The 17,275-nt window shown below is 47.1% G+C and overlaps 1 protein-coding gene across 1 annotated transcript in view; it reads right to left on the bottom strand.

The window, feature by feature from the left end:
• SHD (Src homology 2 domain containing transforming protein D) overlaps window positions 1-17,275 on the bottom strand; it is a gene marked incomplete at both ends in the record, with an annotated part of 52,476 nt that overhangs the window by 234 nt on the left and 34,967 nt on the right. Inside the window, 3 exons of the mRNA XM_081314942.1 lie at window positions 8,605-8,724; window positions 10,260-10,452; window positions 15,118-15,201. Of these exons, the coding sequence (XP_081171068.1) occupies window positions 8,605-8,724; window positions 10,260-10,452; window positions 15,118-15,201 (397 nt within the window). The remainder of the gene's footprint in view (window positions 1-8,604; window positions 8,725-10,259; window positions 10,453-15,117; window positions 15,202-17,275) is intronic.

The raw sequence follows: 17,275 nt of genomic DNA on the forward strand, positions 1-17,275 counted from the left end.
GAGAACGTGCTGGCGCCGTGGTTAGAACGCAGCACTGCGGGCAAACTCTGCTCCCTGCCAGAAGTTCGATCCTGAGCTTGGCTCAGCCTTCCGTCCTTCCGAGGTCGGGAAAATGTGGACCCAGATTGTTGGGGGCAAAATGCTGATTTTGTAAACCGGTTAGAAAAGGCTATAAAGCACTCTGAAGCGGTATACAAGTCTAACTGCTGTTGCTATTGCTATCTATTATCTATCTAATGTCTGTCTGTCTGTCTCTGTCTGTCCGTCCGTCCGTCCCTCCGTCGCTCCCTCCCTCCCTCTATCTATCTATTATTTCTATCTGTCTATCTGTCTATCATTTTATTTCTATCTGTCTAGCTATCTGTCTATCTCTCTCTCTCTATTTTTTTAAAAATTCCCATTTATATCCCGCCCTTCTCCGAAGACTCAGGGCGGCTTACAATCTAAAGCACAAATCAATGTGCTTAGCAGTAGCCTTCATTCTATGTATATGCCTGCTTATTAGGGCTTTCACACACACCCCCAAGCGGCATTATTACAAAGTCAGCTTAATTGCCCCCAACAATCTGGGTCCTCATTTTACCTACCTCGGAAGGACGGAAGGCTGAGTCAACCTTGAGCCTGGTGGGACGCGAACCTGCACTAATGGCAGGCAGCTGGTGTTACTTAAGGAGGCATTAGCCCACTGCTCCACCAAGGCTATTTACCTACCTACCTATCATCTATCTATCTATCTATCTATCTGTCTGTCTGTCTGTCTGTCTGTCTGTCTGTCTGTCTGTCTGTCTATCATTTTATTTCTCTCTATCTATCTACCTACCATTATCTACCTACCTATCATTTCTCTCTATATATATCATTTATTTCTCTGTTTATCTGTCTATCATTTATTTCTATCTGTCTATCTCTCTGTCTATCTCTCTATCGACCTACCTACCTACCTACCTATCATTATTTGCCTGCCTGCCTGCCTGCCTGCCTGCCTATCTATCTATCTATCTATCTATCTATCTATCTATCTATCTATCTATCTATCATTTTATTTCTCTCTCTCTCTCTCTACCTACCTACCTACCTATCACCTCTCTCTCTCTCTCTCTCTCTCTCTCTCTTTTATCTCTCTATCTGTCTGTCTATCTCTCTATCTACCTACCTACCTACCTACCTATCATTGCCTGTCTGTCTGTCTGTCTGTCTGTCTGTCTGTCTGTCTGTCTGTCTGTCTGTCTATCTATCTATCTATCTATCTATCTATCTATCTATCTATCTATCTATCTATCTATCTATCTATCTGTTTATCTATCTCATCATTTATGTTCTGTCTACCTACAATTTCCATCTATCCATGTCTCTGTCTCTGTCTCTCTCTCTCAAGAGATCTAGTGACCCAGTGGTTAAAATGCAGTATTGCAGGCTGACTCTGCCGACTGCCAGGAGTTTGATCCTGACCAGCTCAAGGTTGACTCAGCCTTCCATCCTTCCGAGGTCAATAAAAGGAGGAGCCAGATTGTTGGAGGGGCAATAAGCTGACTCTGTAAACCGCTTAGAGAGGGCTGCAAAGCACTGTGAAGTGGCATATATGTCTTAGTGCTACTGCTATTTTGTAAACCCCCCTCCAATCGATCTTAAAGTTCTTAAGATTGTAGATTTATCGTACTGAGACGACTAAAGCTTTCAGGATCAGCCAGCAGAGGTATACAGGTAGTCCTTCACTTACAACCATCCATTTAGCAACCATTTGAAGTTACAACAGCCCTGAAAAAAACTGATTGAGGACCGGTCCTCGTGCTTACAACCGTCACATGATCAAACTTCAAGCACTGGTAAGTATTTGACGATGGTCATACCACTGCCATTTAAAACTTTCCCCCAAGCAAAGTCAATGGGGACAGATGGAGTCACTTAATGACTGCGTGATTCACTTAACGACTGTGTGACTCATTTAACAACCGTGGCCCGAAAAGATTGCAAAATCAGGCCCGACTCATTTAACGATTGCCTTGCTTAGCAATCAATGGAAATTGATTTTATTCTTTTATTTGTTCAATTTTTTGTCCGCCCATTTCGCCACTCCCGATTGTGATCGTAAGTCGAGGACTACCTGTGGATGTGTCACAGAAGACCGCCAGCCCATCGGCAATAAGCCAGTGGGCCTATCAGGATGTGATCGCCCGTCTGTGATTCTGGCATTGCTCACAAAACACATTTGCAGTCCACATGATCCCCCTCTGTGCTTCCCCCCCCCCAAGCCTTAAAGCTTCCCCCCTGTTTAATCTCTTTCATTCCTCCAGGACAGGGTATATCTCAACTGTGGGAACTTTAAGATGTATGGACTTCAATTCCCAGAATTCCCCAGCCAGCTGTGCTAGCTAAAGAATTCTGGGAACTGAAGTCCACACGCCTTACAGTTTGCTGAGATTGAGAACAGAAATAGAAATAAAAACAGAAATAATACAAATAGGAAAAAATAGAAATAGGAATAGAATGGAATAGAATAATAGAATAGAATAGAATAGAATAGAATAGAATAGAATAGAATAGAATAGAATAGAATAGAATAGAATAGAATAATAGAATAGAATAAAATAGAATAGAATAGAATAATAGAATAGAATAATAGAATAGAATAGAATAGAATAGAATAGAATAGAATAGAGAATAGAGAATAGAGAATAGAGAATAGAGAATAGAATAGAATAGAATAGAATAGAATAGAATAGAATAGAATAGAATAGAATAGAATAGAATAGAGCTGGAAGGGACCTTGGAGGTCATCTAGTCCAACCCCCTGCTCAGGCAGGAAACCTTATACCATTTCAGACAAATGGCTATCCCGTCTCTTCTTAAAAACCTCCAGTGTCGGAGCATTCACCACTTCCGGAGGCAGGGAGTTCCACTGATTAACTGTTCTCACTGTCAGGAAATTTCTTCTTATTTCTTCTTAGTGTGACACCACACCTCCCATTTGCAGCTCTTGTAACCCCCCTCACTCCATCCTCTGGGCTAAAACATCTCTTCCGATGTGCATTTATGAGGTAGACCCCAGATGGAGACCAGCTGTGGTTTTTTGTTTTTTTTTTAAACTGGGACCTGCGCCTGAAGAAGCAGCTGTTGCTCTGAGGGAACGATCATTTATGATGGCATTGTGACATTTTAGGGAGCAGAATTTGGGGACCGGAATTTGGGGAGCCTTCTTTTGGGGGAGCCAAGTGATCAAGGGACAAAATTGGTGGGTTGAGACTTGGAAAAGCTTAACAGGATGGCATCAGTTTAGACCAGGGGTCTTCGAACTTGGCCCTTTGATGACTTGTGGACTTCGACTCCCAGAATTCCTCAGCCAGGCACGCGTGCCTGGCTGAGGAATTCTGGGAGTCGAAGTCCACAAGTCATCAAAGGGCCAAGTTCAAAGACCCCTGTTTTAGACCAAGGGTCTCCACACTTGGCAACATTTAAGATTTGTGGACTTCAACTCCCAGAATTCCCCAGGCAGGCTTGCTGGCTGGGGAATTCTGGGAATTGAAGTCCAGAAATCTTAAAAGTTGCCAAGTGTGGAGAGCCCTGTTTTAGGGGAAAAAAAAGGAGTTAAAAAGTTGGAAGCAGAAGCCATTTTTGGAAGGCCATCCGTCTCTCTGAACTTCTGGCTTAGGGCAATAAAGACGAGACAATCTGTTGCAGCTTGTTTCTCAAGAAGACTGGGTTTCTCAATGCCAGCTGTATTAAGACTTCAACTCCCAGAACCCCCCAGCCAAACAGTGCCAAACAGCCAAGATGATATCCCTAGACGAGACCAGGAGGAGAATTAATAGAATAGAATAGAATAGAATAGAATAGAATAGAATAGAATAGAATAGAATAGAATAGAATAGAATAGAATAGAATAGAATAGAATAGAATAGAATAGAATAGAATAGATATTGCAATACAATAGAATAAAATAGAATAGTCATAATAGTAAAGTTGGAAGGGACCTGGGAGGTCATCTAGTCCAACCCCCTGCTCAGGCAGCAAACCCTATACCATTCCAGACAAATGGCTGTCCAGTCTCTTCTTAAAAACTTCCAGTGTTGGAGCATTCACAGCTTCTGGAGGCAAGGAGTTCCACTGGCTAATTGTTCCCACTGTCAGGAAGTTTCTCCTTAGTTCAAGGTTGCTTCTCTTGTTTGATCACTTTCCAAACAATCTTTCTTGTCCTGCCTTCAGGTACTTTGGAAAATAAGTTGCCCCCCCCTTTTCTTTGTGGCAGCCCCTCTAATACTGGAAGACTGCTACCACGTCACCCCTAGTCCTTTTCTTTAGACTACTAGGCAAACCCAAGTGCCGTAGCCGTTCGTCATATCTTTTAGTCTCCAGGTCTACATTCCCTACCTCTGAAAACTCAAAAACCCACTTGCCTTTTCTGCAACATTTGGGGGGAAGGGTCCTTTTTTTTTTGCAGTGTTATCCCACTGCCTCTGACTTTATCTCCACCCTTAAAGGGATTCCTCCCCCAAATAAGGCGATTCTGCCGGAGAAGAGAGTATATATATCTTCATCCACTACGGCAGACTCCTTGTCCCCAAACTGGAGACTGTGGATCCCTTGGTCCTTTCTGAGATTAGTTTGCTTGGAGACATTTCATGACCCAGCTAGGGAACATCATCAGTGCGGTTTGCAGAGAGGAGGAGGAGGAGGAGGAGGAGGAGGAGGAGCACTGTGGGGTCCCTGGTGCTCTCTGAACTGGGTGGTTTCATTGCAGAAATTTCATGACCCAACTAGGTAACAGCATCAGTGCTAGAAGGGAATGTGGGGTTTATAGAGAGGAGGAGGAGGAGGACGTGGACAAGGACAATGACTGTGGGGTCCTTGGTGCTTTCTGAACTGGGTGGTTTTCTTGCAGATGTTTCATGACCCAACTAGGTAACATCATCAGTGCTAGAATGGAATGTAGGGTTGGGGGGAGGAGGAGGAGGAGGGGGAGGAGGGGGAGGAGGAGGAGGAGGAGAACAATGACTGTGGGGTGCTTGGTGCTCTCTGAACTTGGTGGTTTTCTTGCAGATGTTTCATGACCCAACTAGGTAATGTCATCAATGCTAGAAGGGAGGGGGGTTTGTGGAGAGGAGGAGGAGGAGGAGGAGGGGGGGGGAGAGGAGGAGGAGGAGGAGGAGGAGGAGGAGGAGGACAATGACTGTGGGGTGCCTGGTGCTCTCTGAACTTGGTGGTTTTCTTGCAGATGTTTCATGACCCAACTAGGTAATGTCATCAATGCTAGAAGGGAGGGGGGTTTGTGGAGAGGAGGAGGAGGAGGAGGAGGGGGGGGGAGGAGGAGGAGGAGGAGGAGGAGGAGGAGGAGGAGGAGGAGGACAATGACTGTGGGGTGCCTGGTGCTCTCTGAACTTGGTGGTTTTCTTGCAGATGTTTCATGACCCAACTAGGTAATGTCATCAATGCTAGAAGGGAGGGGGGTTTGTGGAGAGGAGGAGGAGGAGGAGGAGGGGGGGGAGGAGGAGGAGGAGGAGGAGGAGGAGAAGGAGAAGAAGAAGAAGAAGAAGAAGAAGAAGAAGAAGAAGAAGAAGAAGAAGAAGAAGAAGAAGAAGAAGAAGAAGAAGAAGAAGAAGAAGAAGAAGAAGGTGTAACTATAGACTCTCTTCTCCGGTCAAACGAGACTAATCCTGTCTCTAAAGGAAGACGCTCCATTTGCGGAGGAGAAAAAAAAAAGGCTTGTAATTTCACGGCTCTGACAGAGCAGAATAGAAGAACAAAAGGTTGTGCCACACAGCAGCCGGCGACACGGCACAGGCGTGTTCAAAGCACTGGCGTGTTCCCCGTGAAGGGGAGGGAGGGGGGGGGACAGCGTGACACCGAGTGGGTGCTGTTGTGACCTTCTCAACACAGATTATACCTCCGCTGTCAAACTGCGTTTCTTTCCTTTTTTCCCCCTCTCCGCACCCACGGCTTTAAGCCCCTGCAAATCACAGCAGAGGAGGAGAATTGGGCTGGGGATGATGGGAGTCTCCTGGGGATTTGGGAAGATTTGATGCTTCCAAGGTCTGATCCGAAGACGCCTGATTTGGCATCTCTTGGGGCAAGGCGCCGTCCGCCACTCTTTCCGGAGAGTTCTCCGGCTGCGCCCCAAATCCGTTTAAGCTCCGCGCGCTTGCAGAAGAAATCTACTTAGAAACGTATATCAAAAATGAGATTTATTTCCCCCCCCCCAGGCTAGCAGGAGAAATAGGGATGAACGACAAGAGAGCGAACGCCGGGCGGGGCGGGGGAAAGAAAACAGCCAGAGAAGAAATTGAATCTTCAAAAGGAGGAAGAGGAAGAAGCAGGAGGAGAAGGATGAAGGACTGAAGGCTTTTTGCAAAAGGTTGCAATACAGGGAGTCCTCGATTTACGACCACCGCTGCTGCGCCCGTTGGAAAGACACACCGGGTTCGCCAGACGCGCAATTACATCACCAGAAGGACCCTGTGCGACGGTCGGAGGTGCGAGAACTGGCCCCACCACTTCTTGCTTGCATTACTATTATTTGAAATTTCCATTCCGTTGAGCAAGAGGATGGTTTGGTGACTGGCGGCCCGTTTTACCACCTTTTTTCCACCCCTTGGCCACGGTTGTTAAGTGAATCACTGCCGGTGTTTGGTGAATCAGGCGGTCATTAAGTGAATCTGGCTTCTCCCCTTAGCTTTGCAGGTTAGAGGTCAGCTGGGAAGATTCCCATGACCCTGGGACACTGCGGCCGTCATAAATACGAGTCAGCTGCCAAGCGTCTGAATTTTGATCACGTGACCGTGGGGAATGCTTCGACGGTCGTAAGTGTGAAAAACGGTCATAAGTCACTTTTTCCGTGCCGCTGTAACTTTGAACAGTCACTAAATGAACCGTTGTAAGTCGAGGACAACCTGTAGCAGTTACAAGCCCGGATGACAGGAAAATGAATGTCTTTTCTGACAGCCTCAGTTGTCCCATCTGTAACATGGGGGTAATGATGCCTGAGGATCAAAATACAGGTAGTCCTCGACTTAAGACAGTTCATTTAGTGACCATTCAAAGTTGCAACGGCACTGACACAAGCGACTTATGACCGTTTTTCACACTTACGACCGTTACAGCGTTTCCCCCCCCCCCACCCGGTCATGAGATCAAAATTCAGCTGTTTGGCAACTGACTCACATTTATGACGGTCGCAGTGTCCCGAGGTGACCTTCTGAGAAGCAAAGTCAATGGGGAAGAAGTTGGTTTCATTTAACAACCGTGTTCCTAACTTAACAACGGCAGCGCTTCCCTTAAAACAAGTGGGGCAAGAGAGGTTGCGAAATGGGGCAAAACACACTTCAGTGTCTCACTTAACGACAGAAACGCTGGGCCGAGCGGGGATCGTAAGTCGAGGACTACCTGTAAAAGATCTAACACCTGGAGAGCATCCTTAGGCAAGGTTCCCCTCTTTTGCAGGAAGAGAAGAAATTCACCATTTTGTCCTCTGGATCTGCCAGATTTGCGAATAAACAGATGCTCTTTTACAAACAGACACTCCGAAGATCGATACGCAACATTTCTGTCCAGAAATACACTTAAACAGACAAATATTGGAGGATAAACATTGCTAACCGGGCCAATAAATGGTAATTAAATTCATTCTTCGTTGGAAGAGTTTTTTGTTTTTCCCCCTCAAGCTCTTTGATACATGCTCAGGCTTCAGCCGAGCAATTTCCCAAACTTTAATACGCCACTATGACCGTTTTTCACACTTATGACCGTTGCAGCGTCCCCTCTGGTCATGTGATCAAAATTCAGCTCTTTGGTAACCGACCCACATTTATGACGGTCGCAATGTCCCGAGGTCACGTGATCCCTTCGTGATCTTCTGACCAGGAAAGTCAATAGGGAAGAAGCTAGAGTCATTTAACAACCATGTTCCTCACTTAACAACGTCAGTGATTCACTTAAGAAGTGTGGCAAGAAAGCTCGTAAAATGGGGCAAAACTCACTGAACAAATGTCTCACTTGGGCTCAATTGTGGTCACAAGTCGAGGACCCCGCAACCGTCATACATACATGCCAGTTGCTAAGCGTCCGAATTTTGATCACGTGACCATGGGGGATGCTGCAACGGTCGTTAAGTGTGAAAAACAGTCATGTCACATTTTTTCAGTGCCGCTGTAGCTTGAAACGGTCGCTAAATGAAATATCTGTCGAGGATTACCTGTACGATATTTGTTGCGAACGTCCCACAGCCACTTAGGTGAAATGGGCAATGTAAAAAATTTAAATAATAGTATTGATCGTGCAAGTAAGCCACTGGTGTGGCCAGTTCTCGCACCTACGACCGTCCCAGTGTCCTTCTGGCGATGGGGCTGCCATTTGGGTGCGTGAAACCGGCATATCCTTTCAGCGGATGCGGCATCCCCGGGGGTCACGTGATTCACCGTTTGTGACCTCCCGCCAAGAAAAGTCAAGTGGGAATGCTGGATTCGCTTAAGGACCACGTGTCTCACTTAGCGACTATGGCGATTGGCTTAACAAGCCTGGCAAAGGAGGTTGCAAAACCGGAGGCAGCTCGTTTGCGTCACTCGCTGATGGCGGTCGTAAGTCGAGGACCGCCCATCGGACTTCGCCCCCCCTTACCTGAGCGAGAGGGAATACTCGCTGTGGCTGGCCTTGCTGCTCCGAACCAGGTAACTGCCTTCCCTGCAGAGCGTCAGGAGTGTCTCGGCTTCAGCTCGGCTGATGGGGCCATGAAACCACCTGCCAATCACAAGAAACCAGAGTCAGATCGGTACGTTTGCCCTGCCTCCCGGTGGTTTTTTCCCTGCCTGAGAGTCTGGTGGATAGACCACTTTTTTCCCCTCCCTGTGGGAAAAAGAGGTCTGCACGAATGCAAGATCCTCCGGGAATATCTGGGGCAGTCTGTTCTCCAGTTCGGGTGTTGTGATTCAGCGTTAGCCTGTGATACTGGCAGCTGAGTCTGATGATTCTGAAGAGGAGGAGGAGGAGGGGTTTGGAGAGCCTTTGGTGTCAGAGGGAGGCTCTGATGCACTGCAGGACTCTCAGCCTGGCCCCTCCCGTCATGTTCCTCATCAGACTCAGCCGTGTGAGCACGAGGCATTGGACGTAGATGATTCACAGCTGGATCTATTCAGGGACGCTAGGAGCAGGAGGCAATCCAGCAGAGCAGAAAAGAGAAAGGCAATGAGGCAACTCGGTGAGAGGAGGAGAAGGCAATGAGAAGCCACGCCTTGGGACTGCTGATAAAAGGGGAAGGTGTGGGAGGTTCTGGTTGCTGAAGGCAACCGTTTGAAGATCTTCTGCTAGAGTCCTGGTCTGTTATTCCTGTTTAATTCTTGTTTGAACTTTTGGTTTAACTCTTGTTTGAACTTTTGATTTCTTTATAAATAAATTTGGTTGGGTTTTTCCAGCCTGTTGACTATAAAAAGGGGTTGTCCCTGACATTCAAACAGGGCCGGTCGTAGGTTGGAACAGAACATTGGGGAGTTGCAAACCCTTTGCAATCTGGAGAGTACCAGGTGGTGTAATGGGATGTGAGAATGACTTTGGGAGACAGGACGAAGAGACGCTGTCTAGTGCAGAGGGCACCGATCTTTGTCGGTTGGCGGACCAGAGGAAAAGAGAGGGGGGAAGCATTTTATATGGGTGCTTGCACACGCGCACGCACACAGGGCCACCAGTACACGCACATCATAAGTGGGTCGGGGCTAGCACCCGCATGATACTCACTAGCCCTGCCCCATTCTTGTGTGAGGCAGCGCCCTGCAGCATGGGAGTGGCCCGCTTTTGTGCCCCGTGGCATGGCGGTGCCCATTTTTGCACCCTGCGGCATGGCAGTGGCCTGTTTTTGCGCCATTTTTGTTAGTAACACAGTTGTTCAGCGAACTTGACCGCCTTTCATTTTGCTAGTCACATGACCCCAGGACACCGCCACCGTCATGAATATGAGTCAGTTGCCAAGCGTCTGAATTTTGATCACATGACCATGGGGATGCTGCGACGGTCGTAGGTGTGAAAAACTATCATAAATCCATTTTTTTCAAATGGTCACTAAATGAACTGTTGTAAGTTGAGGACTAACTGTAAAATATAAGCCACCGGTGTAATATCTGAAACGGTATAGGGTTTTCTGCCTGAGCAGGGGGTTGGACTAGATGACCTCCAAGGTCCCTTCTATTATTATTATTATTATTATTATTATTATTATTATTATTATTATTATTATTAATGTGGGACCCACACTCAGCCCTGATCCCCTCCTGGGTGTCACTTACGCCTGACTCTCCAGGGGCAGCGACAGGTCGATGCGCTCAGCCAGGGGAATGCCGGATTCGGGGCTCTGTGATTGGCCAAACTTGGCAGAGCCCGTTGGGTGCTTTGGCGGACGTGGCCGGTGCTCTTTTGGGGCTGAGGAGGAGGAATAGGAGGAGGAAGAGGTCCGGTCCCATTCGGGGGCTTCGAACTGCGCTGTGGGAGGAGCAGGACAGACCCTTAGATGGTTAGAGAGGCGTCTTGAAGGAGCCAATGAGCACTTCCCCTGCCAGAGAAAGTTTCCTGGTTGGCTAGCAGAGTCCCAAAGGGAGGGAAGTCAAAAAAAAGTCAAGATGGCACTGTGCAAAGCAAGCTCCACCCATTTCTTATATGCCCTCTGGCCATCAGTTGCCATCTTGGCTTTTTGTGCACACCCTGCAGTGGGGAGGGGACAGTGAAAGGTTGGCAGCCTGTTTTTTGACATTTTTTCGGGATTTTGTAAATAATTTAGAAACTGCAGTGGAGTTGTTAGAAAGTCTGTTTATATACAGCAGCAGAGATCAAACAAAGTGTACAGTCACCATGTGCTTTACTGCTTACCTTATAGATCCAAACTTGTAAACACTGCCATCTACTGGCTGAATACCATATATATTCCAACAAGGAATTCTAATAGGAGGGGAAAAATTGAGGATCCCTCTCAGAATCTGCAGAGGGGTCAAAAACATCTTTGGGATGTGTGCGTGTGTGCCAGCTCTGGCTGCCATCTTGACTTTGTTGACCTTGCTCCCCATGGACGCAGTTTTGTAAGCTTTCCCTTTTTTAATCTCTACATAAGCAACCTTTAGGTTGCCAATACTTAAAAATTAGACGTTTGAGCCTGTTTGTGTGTGAGTGTGGCTGTGTGTTTGTGTGGATGTGTCCTCAAAATGCTAGCTGGGATAAACATATGGCAACATCTGAATGAAGTTTATCTTGGCTCAGAAAGTAAACCTCTGGTTTCAAAATGGCTTTCAATGGCCTGCTAGATTGGGAGGTTTTGGAAGAAAATGTGCCTAGCTCTCTCACACTGGTAGTCCTCAAATTATGACCACAACTGGGCACCAGAATGTTGGTCATTAAGGCAGTCATGCCTGATCTTATGATCTTTAGTAAGGTCACAAAAGTTGTAAATAGTAATGTGGTCCTTAAGTGAGGCCTGTCCCAATTTTGCAACCTTTTTGCTGCTGTGGCCATTAAGGGAAACCAGCGTCCCCCACTGACTTGGGGGAAGCCCCCCCCAGAAGTTCTCAGGTGCGAAACAGGCGACGCCGGGATGCTGCAGCCATCTTGAATAGATGCTGCCTGCCAATCACAGGATTGCAAGGATGCTGTGCAGGTCGTAAGGTTACAAGTCACCTTTTTCAGGACTGTCACAACTTCGTTAGTGGCCTAAATTGGGGCCTGTTTGCATTCTTGCCAAAAAAGATAGCACAACCTCGGCTTCACCTTCATGAGTTAAGATTGCATGATTCAAAGCGACAGGAGTTCAGAGAGTCCTCGACTTACAGCGGTTTGTTTAGTGACCGTTCCAAGTTACAACGCCACTGGAAAAAGTGACTTGTGACCGTTTTTCACACTTAGGACCGTTGCTGCATTTTCCCCATGGTCACATGATCAAAATCCAGTCGCTGGGCAACTGACTCGTATTTATGACGGTCGCAGTGTCCCAGGGTCACGTGATCCCCTTTTGCGAACCTCTGACGAGCATAGTCAATGGGGGAAGCCAGATTCGCTTAACAACCGCGTTGCTACCTTAAGACTCCCTTAACAACGGTGGCAAGAAAGGTCGTAAAACGGGGCAAAGCTCGCTTAACAAATGATCTCGCTTAGCAACAGAAACGTGGGCTCCATTGTGGTCGTAAGCGGAAGACTGCCATCTTGGGTGTAGTGTCTGCACAAAGAAGGGCAGGGGAACCCCAACATGGTGACACAGGCGGCCCAACACAACTCCGCCTTTTTTTGCAACATGCATCAGGACACACACACCCCTCCACCCCTCCCCACACACACACACGTCAGAGAAAAGCATCACAACGTTGCAAAGAAAGTCTCGTTTACCGACCACCCTGGAAAGGGGCTGTGAAAAAATGCACAAGAACAAGGCCGTGTGTGAAAACATGCCAGAGGGAGGCAGGCCCATGCAACAGAGTGGACACATGTGCAACAAAAGGAAAAAACAGGGAAAGAGAGAAAAGTGAGAAAAGGAGGGAGGGACGGAGGGAGGGAGGAGGAATTGCCAGGATGGGAAGAAACGATTGGAATAATAATAATAATAATAATAATAATAATAATAATAATAATAATAATAATAATAATAATAATAATAATAATAATAATAATAATATAAAGTTGGAAGGGACCTTGGAGGTCATCTAGTCCAACCCGCTGCTCAGGCAGGAAACCCTATGTCATTTCAGACAAATGGCTGTCCAGTCTCTTCTTAACAACTTCCAGTGTTGGAGCATTCACTGCTTCTGGAGGCAGGTTGTTCCACTGGTTAATTGTTCTCATGGTCAGGAAATTCCTCCTTAGTTCCAGGTTGCTTCTCTCCTTGATGAGTTTCCATCCATTGTTTGTTGTCCTGCCTTCAGGTGCTTTGGAGAAGAGCTTGACTCCCTCTTCTTTGGGGCAGCCCCTGAGATACTGGAAGCCTGCTATCCTGTCCCCCCTCATCCTTCTCTTCATTAAACTAGACATCCCCAATTCCAGCAACCGTTCCTTATATGTTTTAGCCTCCAGTCCCCCAATCATCTTTGTTGCTCTTCTCTGCACCCTTTCTAGAGTCTCAACATCTTTTTTACATCATGGATGTAAAAACTGGATGCCGGATTCCAAGTGTGGCCTTACCAAGGCCTTGTAAAGTGGTATTAACACTTCACATGATCTTGATTCTATCCCTCTGTTAATGCAGCCTAGCACTGTGTTGGCTTTTTTGGCAGCTGCAGCACACGGCTGGCTCCTATTTAAGGGATTGTCCACTAGGACTCCGAGATCCCTCTCACCGTTACTACTATTGAGCCAGGCGCCAGGTGCCACCTATACTATACCTGTGCATTTGGTTTTTCTTCCCTAAATGTAGAACCTTACTTTTTTCACCCTTGAATTATGTAGAATCTCTAAATAATAATAATAATAATAATAATTCTGTGTCAAAAATTCTGAGCTAGTAGGCTCCGGAGGCCTCGTGTTTCATTCCTGCAAAATTCACCACCCTAGTTTTTTTTAAGCCCCAAGTTAAAACTACAACAACTGGGTTTCTATGATTAAAAAACAAAACTTTTGGGATTTCATATATTTCTGAAATGCAGGCAGTCCTCGACTTAACAACAGTTTGCTTAGCGACCGTTCAAAGTTACAACGGCCCTGGAAAAAGCGACTTGTGACCCTCTTTCACACTTACAAAGCATTCCCAGGGTCACGTGATCACAGTTCAGAAGCTCGGCAACTGACTCATGTTTATGACGGTTCTGACAAGCAAAATCAGTCGGGGAAGCCTTGAGAGCCGTGTCATTAACTTAACAACTGCAATGATTCACATAACAACAGCGGCAAGAAAGGCCGTCAAACAGGGAAAGGTTCACTTTCCAAACGTCTCGCTAAGCGACTGAAATTTGGGGCTCAATTGTGATCATATGGCAAGAGTTCCCTGAATAGAAAAAAAAATGATTTAAAAGCTGTGGCTGCAGCGGTCATATAAATATAACTAGTGATGACTTCATTCAAAGAGAAAACATTTTCTTTGAAAAGCTAATTGCGATTCTTGAAATCGCTTTAAGATAGTGTTTCTCAACCTCCGCAGCTTTAAGATATGTAGAATTATTCTAGCCAGTATGCTTTAAGATGGGTGGACTTCAACTCCCAGAATCCCCCAGCCACCCATGCTTTAAGATGGGTGGACTTCAACTCCCAGAATCCCCCAGCCAGCCAAGCTTTAAGATGGGTGGACTTCGACTCCCAGAATCCTCCAGCCAGCCATGCTTTAAGATGGGTGGACTTCGACTCCCAGAATCCCCCAGCCAGCCAAGCTTTAAGATGGGTGGACTTCGACTCCCAGAATCCTCCAGCCAGCCATGCTTTAAGATGGGTGGACTTCGACTCCCAGAATCCTCCAGCCAGCCATGCTTTAAGATGGGTGGACTTCGACTCCCAGAATCCCCCAGCCAGCCATGCTTTAAGATGGGTGGACTTCGACTCCCAGAATCCCCCAGCCAGCCATGCTTTAAGATGGGTGGACTTTGACTCCCAGAATCCCCCAGCCAGCCATGCTTTAAGATGGGTGGACTTCGACTCCCAGAATCCCCCAGCCAGCCATGCTTTAAGATGGGTGGACTTCGACTCCCAGAATCCCCCAGCCAGCCATGCTTTAAGATGGGTGGACTTCGACTCATCCAGTTTTGCCTGCTGCTGGCTATCTCCACCAGCCCAATGGAGGTGGCTCCATCCCGTGTGGACTTCAGTTCCCAGAATTCCCCAGCCCAAATGGCTGGCTGCGGAATTCTGAGTGTTGAAGCCCACCCATCTTTCAAGTTGCGGAGGTTGAGAAAATCTGGTCTAAGGAAAGTCCATCCGCTCTTCTATCAATCAATCGGGGGCACCTTTTTGCGGTCAGAGGGAGCCATACCTGTTGAAGGCCTGCCTGCCAAAGTGCAGCTTCTGTGAACTAAATAAGCTCAGTTGCCCCTCTGCCAGCATCCTGGGATGCTCAAAAATAAAATAAAATAAAAAAAGATCAAAAGAATCGTAGCAAAGTAGAAGATGGAGTAAAGGGAGAGGTTTTGATGGAGGAAGGACAGGCTGAAAACCAACAGGAAGAAGGGAAGGTTGAAATCAAGACATCACCTTCTGGATCTAGGGGTTCTTCCGTCCCCGTAAGTTGTCCTACCGGAGGTGGCCAAGGCAATACTTTATTCTCCTTTATGTCTACTGCAAGGGGAAAGGATGTTATGAAGATGAGGTGGGGCGTTTGTAGAGAGAAGGATGAAAGAGCATGAAAAGGAGGGAGGGAGAAGATCATGGGAGGGGCGGGAGGAAGAAGACAAAACCGGCATGATAAAAAAGAAATGACTGACCCAGACAGACAGACAGACAGGCATGGGAAGATTAGGAGGAAGTCCCCTACTACAACCTTACTAAGTCCCTTGAGCGGGGATATCCGGGCGTGTCTGGATCGGAACTTTATCCTCCCCAACAATGCATTGCTGGCGGAAATAGGAGATCAACATTTTGAGGCACTTACCTTGTCCGTCAGATTCTGGACCGATATGCAATCCAGTGAAACCTCATTGGTGTGGTGGGGGGACTACAGGGGGGAGGGGGAGAGGAGCTGTCTATTATTATTCCCAAATGTCTACTAAACACAAAAGTACATCACACTCATACGGTGATGCAACCCGTGTCTTTGGTATTGATATGAACAACGAAATAACAGAGTTGGAAAGGGACCTTGGAGGTCTTCTAGTCCAACCCCCTGCTCAAGCAGAAACCCTATGCCATATCAGACAAACGGAGGTCCAGTGTCTTCTTATAAAAACCTCCAGGGATGGAGCCACCACAACTTATTGGAGGTAAACTATTCCATCGGTTAATCATTCTAACTGTCAGGAAATTTCTGCTTAGTTCTCTCCTTGATGAGTTTCCATCCGTTGCTTCTTGTCCTGCCTTCGGGCGCTTTGGAGAATAGCTTGAGTGCCTCTTCTTTGGGGCAGCCCTGAGATACTGGAAGACTGCTATCATGTCACCCCTGGTCCTTCTCTTCATTAGACTAGACATAGCCAATTCCAGCAACCGTTCTTTGTATGTTTTAGTCTCCAGTCCCCCGATCGTCTTTGTTGCTCTTCTCTGGACTCTTTCTAGCGTCTCAACATCTTTTTTTTTTGTATCGTGGCGACCAAAACTGGATGCAATATTCTAAGTGTGCTCTTATTGACTTGGCAGATTATGCAGCACTTAGCAGAATAACAAAATAACAGAGTTGGAAGGGACATTGGAGGTCTTCTAGTCCAACCCTCTGCTCAAGCAGAAGATACCATACCAGACAAATGGCTGTCCCATCTCTTACCCCGAGAGATCGTGGGTGCTCCATCGCTGGAGATTTTCAAGAGGAGACTGGACATTTGTTGTGTACCAGCCTGCTACCAGCCCTGCAGAAAAGGCAGGGACAACCCCTTTTACAAGAAGGCAAGAGGCTGGAAGCCTGCCAAATTTATTGCTACAAAAACAAATAGAACAAGACGAACCAAGAAACAGGAGCTTTTCAAGCGGTTGCCTTCAGCAAACCAGCCCTCCCACGCATTCCCCCTTAAATACAGTTCAGGGCGTGGCTTCTCTCTGCCTCCTTCCGAGGAGCCCCATTGCCTTCCTCTGTTTACTCCTGATTGACTGCCTCCTGCGTCGGGCGTCCTTGAACAGGGCCAGCTGTGGGTCATCTTCATCCACGCTGTCAGGCTCACACAGCTGGGTCTGCGTCGTGACCAGATGAGAGGGGCCTGGCTGGGGGCTCTCATCAAGCTGTCCAATCCCCTCAGCAAGCTCTTCAACACCCCCCTCCTCCTCCTCCTCTGAGTCGTCCGACCCAACTGCCGAACCCACAGGCTGACCCTGAATCACAACAACATTCACCTGCCTGAGACGGTACTATAGGTTCTCCTGCTTGAGCAGGGGGCTGGACTAGAAGACCTCCAGGGTCCCTTCCAGCTCTATTCTATTCTTATTCTTAAAAACCTCCAGTGTTGGAGCATTCACTGCATCTGGAGGCAGCTTATTCCACTGATTAATTGTTCTCAATATCAGGAAAATTCTCCTTAGTTCTAGGTTGCTTCTCTCTTTGGTTAGTTTCCATCCGTTGCTTCTTCTTGTCCTGCCTTCAGGTGGTTTGGAGAATAGCTTGACTGCCTCTTCTCTGGGGCAGCCCCTGAGATACTGGAAGACTGCTATCATGTCACACCAAGTCCTTCTCTTCATTAAAGTAAGACATACCCAATTCCAGCATCCGTTCCTT

Source organism: Vipera berus (assembly GCF_964194415.1).
Source record: "Vipera berus genome assembly, chromosome: 1".
NCBI classification, from domain to species: domain Eukaryota; kingdom Metazoa; phylum Chordata; class Lepidosauria; order Squamata; family Viperidae; genus Vipera; species Vipera berus.